This window comes from Cordyceps javanica, chromosome 6 (assembly GCF_051103115.1).
Source record: "Cordyceps javanica chromosome 6, complete sequence".
Classification (NCBI taxonomy): domain Eukaryota; kingdom Fungi; phylum Ascomycota; class Sordariomycetes; order Hypocreales; family Cordycipitaceae; genus Cordyceps; species Cordyceps javanica.
The window spans coordinates 2,915,513-2,932,310 of NC_139300.1; the positions used below are offsets into that span (position 1 = coordinate 2,915,513).

Genomic DNA, 16,798 nt, shown 5'->3' on the forward strand with positions numbered 1-16,798 from the left:
TTATTTACTGCAGACGCACTTTTTAGGGCATTCTAGAGCCTGTCTTTCCTCGTATTCCAGCGAAACTATCTCGAATGATATATTCGCATTTGTATCAATTTCTTCGAGTTGAGTTAGCCGCTAGCCGCGGCAAGTGGGCATAAAACAGACCGTCGGGTGCGCGAGCAGACGTGTCAGCAAAGTCAGTCAGTGTATGTCCTGACACACAACATGTTTCAACACTCGAAATAAATATAATCAATTTCTCTACATAAGGTCTATAATATACATTTCAATAAGAGGTTTTGTACTCTGTGTTCCTGTTTTCTCTGTCTAGAGCAGACCCTGTTCTAGGTGTCGGCGATCTATCTTGTCACCCGCCTGCCGCGTCGCCTCCTACCTTGCCGCATCTTACATGCCATAATGCAGACCCACTAGCTAAGCTCCGTATTTCGAGTCAGTCAATTATCAATAAGAAATTGGTGATTGTCTGAGCGTGTCGACGGGGCTTGTATTCATATATTCAGCTGTGACAAGGTTTGGTGAGCTGTCCCTTGGTAGACCACATGTCAGCACGCCAGGTCTGCCATTTGGCTTTAGAGTGAATGGACCGAGTCAGCAGCTTGGCCTCGGGGTTCTACTAAGTCTCCCCGAGATTTTTGACTGAGAATCATGAAGCAGAGATATGTACGTGGAGATGTGTGTCCTTGACATGAGGCACTTCGCCGTTTTCCGAGATTACTGGATTACGTTGACATTATAGGATTCCATGCGTTGTCCACCTCTATGGATGTATAGCCTTCCCTCCCACCAATGAAGAAGCAAAAGCACTTTGGTCCTCGTGATCTGATACTGCCACGCGGCTTCGAGTATAAAAAAGCCCCACCAACGCTTATATCTCAAGCTCGACCCTTACATGCTTCCCCGTACTGAATAATTTGGCGCGTAAGTATTATACCCTAGCCTGATATTCTTTACTGCGTACGAGATAGACCACATTTGCTGAGTTACTCATGTGTATATATCGCATTTGCTTATCTTGGAAGTGCTGGTAACAATGACTTTATCAATATAACTGCAGTCTGAAATGACTCGAGAATTCCCACTCGTGTGATTGAACTTTGAGCTATGGACTATAAGAGCGTGTTGCTTCCGGTTTCTAGCTCAAGGAACAATATCGTTGTGTCATCCATCAATCCTTCATCAAAGCAGCTCTCATACTACCACAAGCACCTCGTGTATTATTTTCAACTCAATCAACATGAGATATCCATGGCATTGCACCGCGGTGGCTCTTGCATTTGCCGCAGTTTCAGTTCAAGGTGCTACCTTGCCTGCTGCGCCCGGCGAGACTATCCCACTTCGCTCAGCGAGACCAGATGACGGTTATTCCGGCCTGAACGGCCAACTGTCCAGACGGCAGCAGCCACTTCCTACCGTTGTATACAGAGGCAGCGGAAGCTCTCCCGAGTCCATCAAAGAGCGTGAAGGTTTAATCCCTCGAACTCGGGACGATACTGATAAAAAATGCGACATTTGGTCTCCATCATCATCATTTGGGAAAAAACCGTACACTTTATACCTCTACGACGAGAGACCTTGCTATGGGCATGAGCTTCGCCTTGCAAAATGAAAAGAAGAGCGCCTGGGTCTATAGAATTCACTCGACGCCAAACATGATTAGCCTAAACGACTTGGGATTCGAAATCCGTTATAGAATAGAAGAAGAGTTTTCGGCCCTGGGCGGCGTCCGTTACGACCAAATTGAAGCTTGGGTGGAAGTTACATATGCTGGCTTGAGGGAAGCTGGGATGAAGAGCGGCAATGTGGACAAGCTCTTCAACGTTGAGCCAATTGATTTCGAATTGCCCGCCTTCAACTTCACGACCAACCTAGACTACAATCATAAATACGATGACCTGTCCGCAAGCCCTGGCCAGCCGCAGCTTGCTGGAGACAGTGCGAAGTTGGCCCAGTACAACGAGAAGTCGCTGGAAGGGTATGCTATTGATTTATGGAAAAAAATGGCAAACCGGTCGGATGGGACGGCAACTTCCCTCTCAGGGTTCTAAAGACCGATGCACCGCCCGAGCCAACAACTCTTAAAGAGAGGGAGAATCAGCTTTGCGCGAATTCAGATGCCGATTTTCGTTTGACTAAAGCTGAGTGCCTTACACAGGTTGCGCAGTGCGTCTTCGATGAAAGCGGGAAGCCGAATTTCGATTGGAGCTTCGTCACTGCTTGCATGGATGCTAAATGGCGGATTGTCTAAGCGGCGGGCGGGGAAATCTATTTACAATAGTGTCTTGAGCACGTAGCTCGGACTTGGTCGAACAAACCTCAACCTTGGCCGAAGTCGGGCAAGAAACATAAAGGTGGTGAGTATACTCTATAGGTCCTTTATATATACTATAGTTATATTTTAAACTATCCTAGGCTAAGGGTAACTCGCATATAGTTAATCCCAGTCCGGGTTCGGTGCCGGTCCATCCCAGTCCGGGTTCGGTGCCGGTCCATCCCAGTCCGGGTTCGGTGCCGGTCCATCCCAGTCCAGGTTTGGTGCCGGTCCATTCCAGCCCGGGGTCGGTGTCGGTTCGTTCTTCGAGGAGTGAGAGACAGAGATAGTTGTGCCCGCATCGGTAGCTGTGGTAGATGTGGGCTTTTCGCTTGGTGTCGGTTCGTTCTTTGAGGAGTGAGAGGCAGAGACAGTTGTGCCCGCTTCGGTAGCCGTGGTAGATGTAGGCTGTTTGCTTGTGGCTTCGTCGCTTGTAGTATTCTTGCCAATAGTGATTTCCAATGTGGATTGGTCGATTTCAGTAACATGCCAGGGCATTGTGTCATCGCACGCGTTGTCCTTGTACGGATAAGTCAAGCTCATGTTTACCCCGGTCGTTGAAGTAAATGGATTGCCGAAAATCGCTGCTGTGTCGGGGTATTTCGAACAGTCGCCTATCGTAGTGAAGTAGTACTCCATGAACCCTAACCAGTCCCCCCCCTTCATGCCGCTAACACCAGTTGGTAGATCAAAGGACCCCATAGGCCAACGTTTACCAGAACTATGGTTGATAAGTGTACCAATGTAGGATGTTTGATTGGCAACTTTAATATGTAAATGATATGTGTCTTCGTAACTTGATTGCACATCAATTGCGCAGGAAACACCGGGTCCGCCATCAGCAGTGTCGTAGCAGTTGCTGTCAGAAGTAGTAGTGCCGGGAAAGAAGCTGGAGAAAGCGGCATGAACGATACTTTTCCCGTTCTTATCTGGTCTAGGCTGTAAACCAGTATAGATGACTAAAGTTGGGTCCATCCCTTCGGGGACATTTTCGAATGCAACAGCTTGCTCGAAATAATAGCCCTCTTCGCGTGGCGCATTCGGCATGGCCATTGGAAATGTGATATCTTCAAGGCCGCTGTCTGGGACGTTTGTGGCTTCCCAGCCGAGATGGATGTTTTGCACGGCCATGGTGGCCTTCAGCAAAGAAAATAGAGTGATCAATCTCATAGCTGCTGTAGAACTGAGCTTAGAGGCTGGATAAGAAGCTTTGTATTGTGAGGTCGACTAAGCTCAATGATATGTAAGGAGACAAGAGCAAGATGCTACCTTTTTATAGCAAGAAGCGTGGTAGTAGCCAGCTCAAGTCACTGATGTATGTTCTGTTCTATCTTGAATGCCTGACTGTGATTCATGCGCATAGTTGCTCTCATCTAGCTAATTTATATGCATAGGTTTAGTCCTTTAATATAAACAAAGCATAAATTTGTAGCCCGCAACACAGTTGATAGATCCGCTTCAGAGCATGTTCTTTTAGTCTATATAGCCTCCTTGCTATACCCTACAGAGCTTCTCCTAGCCAACACAGTTAATTCTGTCTAACATCGTGATCTTCAGTTTTTTTTTGAGTACTGGTGACTCGTGACTCAGGTGGTTTTTTCACAATTCTTAATACAATTACATAACTTCGACTACCCTGCTCAACCCACGGTCAGCCACAATCTGGCCCTGGTTAACGAAGTACATTTTCTGACAGGGGCATCTCGCATAGACAAAAAGAGTACTTTCTCTGCCTTGTTCTGAGTCCTCAGTACTCCTCATAAAACTGGTGACTTAGGGTGCTGGCGGCTGTACTGGCTGTACTGACAGGGGATAGACTGGTACTTTGTGCTGTGGCCCGCCGTGGCCCACCGTGGCCAGCCCTGTGGATTCTTCCTCGAAGTATCCTGAGTCCCGAGTCACCAGTACTCAAGATCAGGGCATAACTTATTAAAGTCGGCCAGACAAACCGGACCGACACTCCTTGATCTCGGACAGCCATGATTGACCAATCAGGTACCAAGGTCTGAGGTCAGATCCACTGGCAGTGGGTCAATCCGACACGTCCGTCTCCGACTTTACGCTATAAATTCGAGTCTAGAGTTGAGGGTGGCATTATAACAGCAAGGCAGTTCAATAGGATCAGCAGCATGAAATGACTTCAAAAAGTGGGGACGTAGCACGAGTATCTGTACTAGCTGCAGCATTCCACGTGGCTTCTTTAGACCCTTCGCAAAATTAAGGGGATAGGAATTCATGCAGCTCTACTCCGTAGCTAGCGCGGTATATTATCCCTTTGGCAGTAGATAAGGAGCAAATAGGTATTTTGCAGGGGTCCTATCCAATCACGTAACGCTAAATCTCTGGGTACACGTTTCTAGTAGTGATTTTGGCGGATTGAGGAAGTACTGTGGCGCACGCCTGTACTGGAAACGACTTCCTTGCTAGGCACATGAACAAGGTCCTATCTAGTACCTTTCCGTCTCTTACACTTGTAGATCTCGTCACCTGCTTGCTCCTTTTCCACTGCTGAAGTAATAAGCTAAGATGTCGTGATAATTTGTGAGAGTTATGTAAACCTTCTATCAAAAATATACCTAGTTCGATCACTCACTAAAAAGTGAGAAGGGGCTGAAATTATGCATGTTATCAAGCAAAGTATTTCCTGAATCAGGGCCTGAGGGGGCATATCATCCCACTATGAGTATGTGTCGTACCAGCCAGCAAAAGCGGAGGCTACTTCCTCTTAGGAGGCTGGTAACTCATGGATCAAGACAACTCGGAGGTCTATCTGGCCAACGCTGCTACCTACGGCTCCAACCCGATAGCTGTCAACAAGGACGTTTCCGCTATATCTTCTCTCACCGGGCAGTGCCGGCCCCCCATTTTGGACAAGAATCTTTTGCCCTGGAAAGAACCTGGAAATAATCCTGACGAGTGTGTGAATGCGGTAAGCGAGGACGTTTGTGGGATCGCCGAATACTGTAGGATCTTCCCAGGCGCATTTGGCAGCGAGTTTGAGACGGAAGATGAATGCCTCGCCGCTCATGAAGTTCCACTCGATGATTGAAGGCGCGGACGAGGGCAATGACTTGTGTTCTGTGGAGAAACAAACGTCGCTGGCCAAATCTTCGGTGCCTACTCCATGAGTGTAGGAATGCATCACACCAAGAGCTTGTTCATGTTCTTCAGGCTCTGATCTTCATGGAACATAAATTTGATACCTGAAAATACTTCGATCAATAACAATACGAGCTCTAGATGATTTACCGCCCAACATACTTGAGCATCTGTCGTATTCCGCGGCAACTGGCAGACGCTAAGGGCGACACGTTTTACGTCCTTGCACATGAACCACAGGGCCATGATACCTTTTCCGACCGCCCATAAAATAATATGCTAATGCAATTATACCGATAAGAACAAAAAGCGGTGACGCCCAATTGAATGCCCCTGCGGTAACAGAACTCTGCTGCGGCCAAAAACACCAGAAAAAGCTGTAGAATGAAAACAGGACGGCCGCGGTATTGACCGGGACGCCCCATACGCCTAACGAAAACGCAGCAGGCGGCAGCGTTTCTGGATAGGCAATGCGCCGCCACAAGAGGCAGCCGATGCTCAAGCAGTAGCACTGAAGGATGGCGACGGTGCTCAGAGAAATCACGGCATAAAACGCCACGGGACTTCCTATGTAGATGAGGCTGAGCAGCGCAGTGGTGGTGCCGGTCACGACGCAGGCGTTGGTCGGGATGCTGCGCTTCGGGTCGACTTTGCCTATCCAGTCGGAGAATGGCAGGCCTTTATCACGGGCAAATGCAAACAGGTCGCGCGTAACGGACGCCAGGTAAGACAAATTACCAAAGATCAACAGCAGCAAGATGACAACGAGCACCACGTTGAGCCACGGCAGCGGCATTGAATTTCTGAGGACAAAGATGACCGGATAGCCAGTGGCATCCTCGAGCGCAAGACCAATGTCCGGCATGTGATACGCAATGGTCACCAGTGCGACAAAGATGGTAATGTAGTTGAACACCCAAGTGGCCATCATGACGCGAGGAATGGAGACTGATGCGTTGCGAACTTCTTCAGCCATGTGTACGGCCTAGCGATGGTCAACACCTCTCTAGGATGCCGTTTATGAAAAAAAAAAACAATGAATTTTTGAACCCACCGAATCGATGGCAGTCTGGCTCGCAAGTGCAGGCAGCTGGCCAACCATGATGGAAAGTCCCATGCTGGGCCAGCCCCCGCGATCTTCCCAGCTGCCCCAGACCTGAGAGTGTGACGCCTTGGGCGCATTCACCCAGATGGGGATGATGAAGCCCGCATAGGCAGCAATGTGCAGCACAAACACTCCATTCTGCCAGTACGGCAGCCATTTGGCACCGAACACGTTGGCAGCGACGGCTAGTATGGACACTCCAATCACAATGACTGTGCCATGCCAACTCGGCGCAGACTCGGCATACGCTTCACTGTTGACCATGACGATTGACTGGAGGAGCGTGCCGATGAGGATCAGGCCCCAGGCATTGCCGGCCTGCCACGCCAGCGTCGAGCTCCAACTTTGAACCGGGCGACCGAGAAAAGTATCGAATCAGCGAGCGTGCGCTTTATAAAAGAAGGGGGAGAAAATAATACCCAGTAAAGTAGGAGAGCGTCTTTTGCACGCTCTCGGGCGCAAACTCGGAGACCCAGTGGTACTGGGCACCGGCGGTGGGCGCCATGCTGGCCATCTCCGACATGCTGAGGTAGACGGGGCCGAAGCCGAGAAAGCACCAGACGCTCGAGTAGAGGAGGCCCGGGCGGCCGCCGTCGACCAGCGCGGGCGAGATGCCAAAGACGGCGAGCTCCCAGGCCGCCGTCGCCAGCGCCGCAAACGACATGATGGACCAGAGCCGGAAGCGGCGGACGAGCTCCTGGCTGCGGCCCATGCGCCTCATGTCTTCCGCGTCGCCGCGCGTGGACCCGTACCCGTGGTGGTGGTGGTGCGCGCCCGCCTCGTCTGCCGCCGCCGCGAGCTCCGGGTCGTCGACCCCTCGACGTGCTGAGTGCAGATGCGCCGCCTTGCCGCCGCCGCCGTCGCGCTGACCGCCAAGGTCGGAGGGCATCGTGGTGGTTGCTCGTGATGGCCGTTGCTGGGGGACCTGTAACTAACTAGTCGGTGAGCGACAGTCGTCGTCGTCTCTCTTTGGAAGCGACTCGAGACGGACGGGCACTTGGCAATCATCCACCAGCAATTGCTCTCCCTTTTTTTTTTTAAGAATTACGGAGGGGTAACTATCTCTTTGCATTCAGAGGAGCACTAAATATATAGTCACCATGCAGTAGTAGGGGATGATGGATGGCTCTGGTGGAGTTCACAGCGTCTCATCACTAACGACTTGGCGAGCAAGGCTGCATCATGCAGGCTACTTTGCGACGCCGAAGCATCCACATAGCTTTGCATGTAGTTGAGAATCTGGGCTTCTATAGACAGTCGTAACGAATCTGCATTGGCGATTTGATCGAGCTCTTTGCATTTCAAACCTTGAAGAAAAGAGGCCGGGTCAGTTGAGTTGTCTAGAGTGCCGAAGGGGAGGCGGAGAGAGAGCACAGGGTTTCGGAGACTTTATTATATTACACCTAAAACTAACTCATATTGCTAAAACAGGCCGGCCAAATTAACTGGACTGTCTGTTCAACAAGGATACTAGCAAGTTCCACCTCATCGCATGTAGCATGTGCAGGCAGAAAATATGGTTGTCAGGTTCGTATTGCAACGCGCGCGTAGTAGACCGTTGACGCCAGCACCCATAACTATACTCATAAGCTAACAAGCAGCTGCCTTGTGAGACAGTTGGGAATTTTCGTCACGCAAAGAGACATGTTGCTTTCCGCTTCCAAAGGTAGTGAGATGCGATGTGGCTAGCAGAGCGAGCGAGAGAGGCACCAACAAGAGAGAACATTGACCACAGTCCAAGAATAAGTACGTGTGTTGGTAGCTGCCCAGGCTCGTTCTATATTCAATCCGATGCGCCCCTCGTGATTCGACCCCCCGCCCCCCCTTCCTTGCTTGTTACTCCGATACGATAACAGACGCCTGCTTCAGAAGCTCAATCGTCTCTGCCGTCCACTCCTGACAGCGGCGCAGCGGGACGTCCGGGTACAAGAGCTGGCCGTCGCGCATCTGCATGATCGGGGCCGGGTTGGCCCTGCAAATGGCGTCCATCCGCGGCAAGTCGGTGGCAGAGACCCGTCCCAGCTCCTCCATGCTGACAAAGGTCATCGACTTGGACGGATGCAGGTAGGTCGGTCTCGTCTCGTACTGCATCGCGCCGTTGTTGACGGGCCCGATGACGTTGTAGACGAGGCCGCGCCCGTCGGCTGTTTGCACCCAGAGCGAGTGGTGATTTCGAGGCTCTCCATACTCTCTGACAAGGTACACCGGGTAGAGGCTCATAGTAAGTGCTAATTTCTTTTTTCTTTTTTTTTCTTTTTTTTTTCTTTCTTTTTGGCGGAGGGTTTAGTTGGCAATTATGGTTCTGTTTCTTGGTGCGGACAAGATGGAAGACGGGCGAGGTGCGTTGCAGGCAGCAGCTTTTGTTAGACCGTCCTCGGATGCCTTGGCCGCCATCAATTTCGAGTGAGCGTAAGCGTGTGATTATTTTAATTTGAGATGAATTTTCCTTGTTTTTTTAGGCATAGCATTCTATTTTTAACAACTCGAGCCATCTAATTCCCCGAGAACAGATATCCAAATGTCTCGGAGCCAATCTATCGTTTTTATGCACCAAACGCCATCCATGAAAACCCAAAGTAATTTCGTAACCTAAAAAAACGTCTACACCTATCAAGATAAAGATGAGTGATTGTAAATTTTGCAATCAAATCCGAGGTCCAAAAGGATGCGACACGTTAGAACAGGGTGGCATCGCCGGTTCCATTGGCGCCATCCTGCTTCTGCGTCATCGTCTTGGCGACAGTCTCAAAACAGCCGGAGCTGGCAGCGACGAAGCCCAGGAGGGCAGGCGATGGGCTGAGGACCTTGCTAGTGAGTTCGGGGTGAGCTTGGAGACTAGAGAGACATTAGCAAAACGTAAAATAATCGCTCGGTGCCTTGCGGGCCCATACCCGACGAAGAAGGGGTGATCCTTGATCTCGATAGTCTCGACACGCTCGCCCTTGTCATCCAGAGAAGTGAGGCTGAGGCCAGCCGCATCCAGCTTCTCAATGTACTCTGGATTAACCTCGTAGCGATGACGGTGACGCTCCTCGACAACCTCGGCTCCGCCATACATGGCGCGCAGCTTGCTCCATTCCGTTCCAGGTCTGAAGTGAGAAGTACGGGTACCCAGTCTCATCGTGCCACCCATTTTCCTTAGGGCCGTGTCAGCGCGCCGTTGAGCGTAAATGGTATCTCAACTTACTCTTTGGAGCCTTCCGGCATGAAAATAACGACCTTGTTGTCCGCCTCCGGGGACATTTCTTCCGAGATGGCATCGCTGATACCCATGATGTGGCGAGCAAATTCCATGACAGCAACCTGCAGGCCAAGGCAGATGCCAAGGAAGGGGATTTTCCGCTCACGGGCGTACTTTGTGGCTTCAATCATGCCATCGACACCGCGAGAGCCGAAACCACCGGGCACAATGATGCCCTCAGCTTCGCAAATGGCCTTCCAGGCATTGTGGAACTTTGTAGGGTCCTTTTGCTGCATGTCTTTTTCGAGATGCTCAGAGTCCACAGAAACGAGGTTGAGCTTACGACCGCAGCGCATGGTGGAGTGTTCGAGAGCTTTGTGCACGCTCAGGTAGGCGTCGTCAAAAGAAACGTATTTTCCAACCAGGCAGATGTTGACGAGCGGTAGGTGGCGCTCGGGCGTGACAGTCTTCTTCCACAGGCCCCAGAGAGCCTGGCCCTTCTGGACCATAGACAGAGGCACGGTCAGCTTATCCAGCGCGAGGCCGTTCTGCAGAAGCTGCAGGAGACCTTGCTCTTGAAGCAGCAAAGGAACCTGGTAGATGGTCTCCATATCGTGAACACCGATAACCTGCTCGTATTCGACTTGGCAGCTGTTCGCAATCTTCTTAATCGTAGCATCGTCGAGGGAACGTTCACAGCGACAGGCAATCTGTCGCAAGTTAGAAACGTCAATGCCATAGGAACCGATGGGCCTACCATATCAGGGCTCAAACCGGCGCTGCGCATTTGTCTGATGGCGTGCTGGGTGGGCTTTGTCTTTTCTTCGCTGTTGATGATGGGAACGTATGAAACGGAAATGTTGAAGAAGTTTTCGCGGCCGAGCTTGTGTCTCAGCTGAACAAGAGCTTCGGTGAATGGGCCAGATTCGAGATCGCTACGCATTGTTAGTATCGACGACCCTTGCATAATAAGCGTGGTACTTACCCAACGGTACCACCCTATGGATGCAGAATTAGACTACTTCACAATTGACTACATTCATGCTTTTGGTTTAAAACTTACGAGTTCGACTAATTACAGTCAGTGGATAGTTGCACAGCACCGTCTTCAATCTACTTACCAATGCACACGTCGGGAGATTCACCCGAGTCGTCAACAGGGGTGTTGGCGACGCGCTCAATTCCTTCTTGGATAGCATCTGTGATGTGTGGGACGACTTGGACAGCTGGAGAGGAACAGTTAGTCTTCTTCGTCGAGTCGAGGCTTGGCTAACAAAGCATACTCTTTCCCAAGTAGTCGCCACGGCGTTCCTTTTCCTGTGCATTGTCAGCTATCGGTCACGAGATTTATCCGTTTGTCGATCGGTTGACGTACAATGACGTGGGCATAAATCTTTCCAGTCGTCATGTTGCTCTCCCGGCTGAGACGAATGCCAAGATAACTGGTGTGTGTTAGCTGGGCCGGCTTCTTTCGAGGGCGATTGCGGAACATGCCGTTCGTAGTTGCCGAGATCTAGATCGGTTTCTGTTGTATATTAGAAACGCCGTGTGTCTGTGCATGCTTGAGAACTCACCGCCACCATCGGCCAACACAAAGCACTCTCCATGTCTAAGAGTCGGTCAGCGTCTGCAAGTCGTGTCGCGTCGTCTCACGAGACATACTCTAAAGGGTTGAGTAGGCCCGCGTCTGTGTTCAAGTAAGGGTCAATCTTGAGAGCCTGAGAATCATGTTAGGATTGCAAATTCCACGCGCAAGTCAAGACGCCGTACCGTCACGCGAAGACCCATAGTCTTCAGCAAGAGGCCGGCACTACTGGCTATTAATTCGGCATTGTTAGTGCAAATAATGCCTTTCGATAAGTTTTCGTCGTACCGATAATTCCTATGGAAGAAACATTAGCTTTTTATCAGAAAGAGGCCTGCGCGAGACGCCGTAAAGCTGTGCTATCGTATCTTGCCAGAACCCCGCCATGGCACGTCGCGTGTGAGTTGGCCGATAAAGGAAAAAAAAGGTTCTCTTACCCTTGCCGACACCGGAGATAACTCCACCGTTTACGAGAACGATCTTCATATTGAGATGGGAACTGGATATCAAAAACACAAAAAAGTTGCAGGGATGGGAGTGGTTGTTGGCTTTTGAATGGCAAAAAAAAAAAAGGTTTTGCCCACCGTGAATCTGGCTATCGCAAAACTTCACGGCGAATAAAGAGGGTCCCTTGGATAAGGCGGTGGGCGCATCCCCGATTGATGACTAAGATGGGTGTGTGACTACCCTACAGCTACGACGCGTCTTGCATGTTGGACGGTAAACATGTCATCGAACTCGATGGAGGGCCCGTACAAATAGTGCAGCAAGTCAAGCCCAAGATTCAGTGAAGATGAATTAAGTCGGGAGAGTTGTCGACATTTGGGCCACGCTTTGATGGAGAGGTCCTTCTTTCTCTTCTCAGAGCTTGGGTACTATGTGACCGAAATCATGCCGGTTGCTGCACAATGAGGAAGGGCAAGCGATGAAGCTGGCAAGGTCTTTAAAATTCTAAAATTTTGACATTTGATTTAGCAAAGTACCATGTAGCGTTTTCTTTATCAGTCCCGCACGTTGACACTTCGAACGAATGTTCAGTTTATAGCAACAGTGTACAGATATGCACAATTGATACGGATGTACAGCCGCAAAAGACAATAAATACGAGTGAAACAAGAATGACGTCTTCGAGGTTTCCGCATTATGATTGAAACTCTGCTATAGTGCCGGTCAGTTTGATGCTCTGCTCGAGCTCGCCCATCATCGACCTGCATCCCGTAGGAGGCGCGGCCAACCCAGCGTTGCTAGTGCGTCGATTCAATCAAATATCTTTCATTTCCTCTTTTGGGAAACTTGGCCAATCCCGTCTATTGATCTGGTTTCTTTCGTCTAATTTGACCCCACACCGAGTACTTGTTCGTTGCTGTGTGCACCACTAACATTACTGAGCTCAACTGGAATGCGGACGTCGTCTCGACCTAGCAACCACCAGGCCAGGACTTCCAACCGCAACAGCTCTTAAATAAGTGATGCCTTCACTGCAGTCTGTCCCTCCAAAACTATCCATTCTCATTTTAAAGACCGAATCATTACGGCTGGATTCGGTAGAATCTTTGCTGTCGACACTTTTTCTGTCTCCTCTTAGTCCCGCTTCTTTCTGTCTTCTATTCCTTTAGCTTACTTGCGCCAACTTGTCCAGCTGTTACCACAGTTTCGCGGTTCATCCTCAGTTCAAAGCAATTCCTTGCTTGTATTTTTGTGCCATTTGCTATCATGGTCCGACCCGGGAAGCTTGTCGGTGTCGGCCTTGTTAGCCTCGGCAGCTTGGTATCAGCCACCGACGCAGGCGCCGTCTCGGACACTGTCTTGAGGCTGCGTGACCTTGGTTCTCTCGCCGGCTCCTCAACGACTGACCTCACCCGCTTCAGTGGCACTCTCAGGGTGGCCCGTGGCATCGTGGAAGAGCATAAGCGCGCCGACATTATCGAAGTCCCCACCAGTGGGCTAGTGTCTATCCTCGACCGCATCAAGGCACTGGAGAAGGAAGTCCAGGACCTGCTTGATGGCAAGTCGGTGGATAAGAGCAACAAGGGCATCGACTCTACAGCCTCAAGTTCTCTTTCTTACCATGGTAGCGCTGGTACTAGCTCTAGCGGTGGCAACTCCGGTAGCGGCAGTTCCAGCAACGGCCCCAGCAGCATCTCAGGTTCTCCCTCGAAAGACTCTACCGCCGGGTCCGCCTCGCCAAAGGACTCCCCCTCCACTTATGACTCTAATGCAGCGTCGTCCGGTGAGAGCAGTGACGGCGGAGATGACTGCGCTCCCGAGCATCTACTCTACCAACTTGGCGGCGCTTCTCTCCAACGCCGCTCCATGACTGTAAGTGAGCACCCCCTGTTCCGTCGAAACACTAACTGCAATCTGGACTCGGTATCTGGTAGCAACAAGGGTAAGGCACTCCAAGGCACCTCTGGCGTGTTCAAGGAGAATTCGAAATTCCAGGCCACTCCGTCTGAGAGTGACAGTGAGTCTACCATCACTACGACAATGACCATGACTTCGACAAGCTATACCACCACCACGGTCTATCGTAATCCGGGTCCGGTCAAATATGGTGCGCATGGTAAGTATGTCAATACCACCGTCCCGAACAGCACTCTGGAACAAGTCACATCCGCTGGCACTCTCGTCGACAATGCTCCCGCCACCTCTAGTGAGACGGAGTCCATTTCCGTCTCGACCGCTCTTCCCGACAAGATTGGCATGAATCAGAAGTATGTGCTTTCGGAGACCATCACCGAAGTGTCGCTGCTTCAGAAGAACGCGACCGCCCCGACGTCTTCCGAGTCGGTAGCCTTTATGTCGGCTGGCGGTCAGTTGAGCCCTGCTAGCGCACTGAGTTCTGTCAACTCGTCGGTCGCTACCGAATCTTTGGCACCCCAGACCGTCACGGCAGCCGGCAGCGATGCTATTCCGCCTGTGTATCAGAAATACATTTCCTTTGAGACTTCGGCATCAGAAAGTATGGATGCCACAAGCACCCCAGAAAGTATGGATGTCATAAGCACCGCCACCTTCGAGGCCAGCAGCAGCGACTCGACATTGAGCGCAGCATCAATCACCGCTACCAGCCAGTCTATTCCCGAGGAGAAGCCCAAGATGCTCTTTTCCGCAATGGAGACCGCCTCAGCACTCGGCAGCCAGCCCGTGACGCCTGCTTCCAGCGACGAAGTGAGCAGCGCCGCCTCGGCAGCAAGTCTTGACAGTCTGGCAATCACGACTAGCGCAATGGGCGCGCAATTCTTGGAGCTTGCTGAGCCGACGGTGACGGTCACTTCGACCACCACGTCTACCGTGTCCATTACCGTCCGTCGAGGCAGCGCAGCAAGGCCAACAATCGACAGCGCCCCTGACGGTCCAGCGACGGCGGAGCCATTGGCCACTGAATCCGCTTCTGTATCCGACCTGGCCCAATCCAACGGCGACCTGGAGAAGAGACACAGCGGCTTCAGAACTGTGCGCACGCTGCGCCGCAAGACTGCAGCTGTGGATGAGCAGTGATGATAGAGGAGTGTCTTTGGCGTTGAGTATTCTTATCGGTGTGCTTTTGCTTTGGGCCGACTGCAAGTTCGCTGGCAAGTGCCAGTGGCTCGCAGAGGCCCTTTCATTCACCTATCCTCTCTCGCACAAAACATTCCTTGTTTTCAGTGTACATTTGCTTCTGGATATTTCCCTGGATGGGCTCTTTTGTGTCTAGAAACTTCCTGTATCTTGAGCCCTTCACGTCTGGTACTCTCATTATGAGTGAAGCTGCCACGGTTTCTGCTAGATTGTTTCTCTGTCTCATACAAATGGGCTGGTACCATTCCTTTCGGCCGGTTTTTGCCTGGCTTGCAACTGTTTCAATAGCTCCTGCAGTACCGAATCGGGTTGTTCTCGCCGAGTTCCCGGCTTTGGCTGGGTGGATGGCATGTTTTTCGGTGTGCGCTTTTCGTTATCGCTTACTGCTTTTGTTATCCCGCAAATGTTTGGCAGGAGGACATAATTTTGGCATTCAGGAATGGGCGCCTCCATCGCGCTAATGGCGGCGTCCCGACAACGGTCTGGCCAGACCAATCAATGCCTCAAAGTGCGACTCAGGGCTAGCAATTACAACAAGTTCGCTTTTCTTCGAATAAAAATTGTCCACAAGTGTGGCCGTTCTCAATAACGACTTTCCATACCGTGATATCAGAATGTGAAATTCCTTTGTAGTAACAATTATCCTAATATGATCGTTCTTCTGCAAGTCTGCAAGGATAGTGAGCTGAATCGACGGCGAAGCCGTTGCAATGGAAAACCCAGTCTGATATTCGCTTGCAAGCATTAAATCAGTTATTCCATCAATCTAGGTGTCAGCTGTTATCTAGGCGAAGACTCCTCGTTCGGGCCCCCGAGCAGTCGGGCGGTCGCCCACCTCCCTTCCCAGACACTCTCGCCATTCTCCTAATCGCTTGATGCCACCATCTGATGCGTGCATTGTCCCACCTCGACATACAGTTTCTTTTGCCAGATTACCGTGCTCCGTAGGGCGGCTCCGGGAAAAATAGGCGTCAGACAGGGTCCGTCACCAAATAAACACCTGCCAGATACGCTAATGTCGTCAAGGCAAGTTACCTTTCTCGAGCCAACCAACCTTATCGGGCGCGCCACACAGGTTCATGCAGTCTGCGTGTAGCATGTTCTGCGAAACCGCCAACACTGTACCGCTGAGCCATCGCACGGCTGGCGCTAGCCCGAGCTCGGCAACATGCACATAAGGGCTTGCATTATCTCGGCGACGCTGTTGCTGTTGATTGGCTCGCTCACTCACCAACCAGCGGCATAACAGAGGACTGTCGCATGGTCATGTTGAAACCAGAGGGGCGACAACCGCGGCGTAACGTGCACGGGAGATCCGGGCTGAAGTCCCCGTTTTAAGAAGACACGGCAACGATAGGCTTTGCTATCGGCCTAGCAACATTTACGTCACGGCACACTCTGTTGTAGATTAATAAAGCCACTGGGCCTGCATCAGGTGGGACACCAAGGTGGCAGTGTTAGTGCTCACTGCAGCCTGGCGCTGCTCACAGTGAGGTGCTAACCAGTTAGTAAGTGTGCTGGCGAAGTAGTTTTCGCAAGGTAAGTGTGTAGGCGCACCAACCCCTTTGAGTTATCGTGTGTGGGAGTGAAGACTCTGCTGCCCTACGCAGCAGTGACCGTAGTCGCGTATTGTGACACCCCAATTTAAACCTTCTCTGAAGTGTTGACTGTGAGTATATATTCTACGTCTGTCTAGGTGGGTGGGTGTGTTGTCATTTGAAAAAAAAAAGTGCGAACGACTATATATCTATTCAAGTGGAGATGCAATCCAATGCAATGTAAGTATACCTCCGAAGTGCGGAGCACGGCAGATCATGACAGCGTATTACGTGTAGAGTTTTGATAAGCAAGCGGGCGCGGGGGGGTCCAGGCTCGCCCCTCCCCTTCCCCCTTTCCCCCTCCCTCCGAGTTATCGGACTTGAAAATAGGCCAGCGACCGGCGCCGTGATGGCC

At 51.1% G+C, this 16,798-nt stretch overlaps 7 protein-coding genes across 7 annotated transcripts; 3 read left to right on the forward strand and 4 right to left on the reverse strand.

Moving 5' to 3' along the window:
- Positions 1–1,583: 1,583 nt before the first annotated feature.
- On the forward strand, positions 1,584–2,251 carry V2A60_009326 (uncharacterized protein; the record flags this gene model as incomplete). Its single annotated transcript, XM_083260592.1, has 2 exons — positions 1,584–1,978; positions 2,044–2,251. 2 exons carry the CDS (start codon positions 1,584–1,586, stop codon positions 2,249–2,251), a joined length of 603 nt encoding a protein of 200 aa, XP_083116718.1.
- Positions 2,252–2,437: 186 nt separating this feature from the next.
- V2A60_009327 (uncharacterized protein) lies at positions 2,438–3,445 on the reverse strand (the record flags this gene model as incomplete). Its single annotated transcript, XM_083260593.1, has 1 exon — positions 2,438–3,445. The coding sequence occupies one exon, from the start codon at positions 3,443–3,445 to the stop codon at positions 2,438–2,440; it is 1,008 nt and encodes a 335-aa protein (XP_083116719.1).
- A 1,612-nt stretch (positions 3,446–5,057) lies between these two features.
- On the forward strand, positions 5,058–5,363 carry V2A60_009328 (uncharacterized protein; the record flags this gene model as incomplete). Its single annotated transcript, XM_083260594.1, has 1 exon — positions 5,058–5,363. One exon carries the CDS (start codon positions 5,058–5,060, stop codon positions 5,361–5,363), a length of 306 nt encoding a protein of 101 aa, XP_083116720.1.
- Positions 5,364–5,455: 92 nt separating this feature from the next.
- On the reverse strand, positions 5,456–7,407 carry V2A60_009329 (uncharacterized protein; the record flags this gene model as incomplete). The annotated part of the gene is made up of 4 exons (XM_083260595.1): positions 5,456–5,517; positions 5,708–6,398; positions 6,468–6,861; positions 6,938–7,407. 4 exons carry the CDS (start codon positions 7,405–7,407, stop codon positions 5,456–5,458), a joined length of 1,617 nt encoding a protein of 538 aa, XP_083116721.1.
- A 947-nt stretch (positions 7,408–8,354) lies between these two features.
- Positions 8,355–8,738, reverse strand: V2A60_009330 (uncharacterized protein; the record flags this gene model as incomplete). Its single annotated transcript, XM_083260596.1, has 1 exon — positions 8,355–8,738. One exon carries the CDS (start codon positions 8,736–8,738, stop codon positions 8,355–8,357), a length of 384 nt encoding a protein of 127 aa, XP_083116722.1.
- A 455-nt stretch (positions 8,739–9,193) lies between these two features.
- On the reverse strand, positions 9,194–11,770 carry V2A60_009331 (UTP-ammonia ligase; the record flags this gene model as incomplete). Its single annotated transcript, XM_083260597.1, has 15 exons — positions 9,194–9,353; positions 9,410–9,655; positions 9,706–10,409; positions 10,457–10,634; positions 10,685–10,698; positions 10,763–10,770; positions 10,821–10,925; positions 10,983–11,016; positions 11,075–11,141; positions 11,194–11,224; positions 11,274–11,308; positions 11,362–11,417; positions 11,470–11,516; positions 11,573–11,581; positions 11,722–11,770. 15 exons carry the CDS (start codon positions 11,768–11,770, stop codon positions 9,194–9,196), a joined length of 1,743 nt encoding a protein of 580 aa, XP_083116723.1.
- Positions 11,771–12,997: 1,227 nt separating this feature from the next.
- Positions 12,998–14,785, forward strand: V2A60_009332 (uncharacterized protein; the record flags this gene model as incomplete). Its single annotated transcript, XM_083260598.1, has 1 exon — positions 12,998–14,785. One exon carries the CDS (start codon positions 12,998–13,000, stop codon positions 14,783–14,785), a length of 1,788 nt encoding a protein of 595 aa, XP_083116724.1.
- Between the last annotated feature and the right edge of the window lie 2,013 nt (positions 14,786–16,798).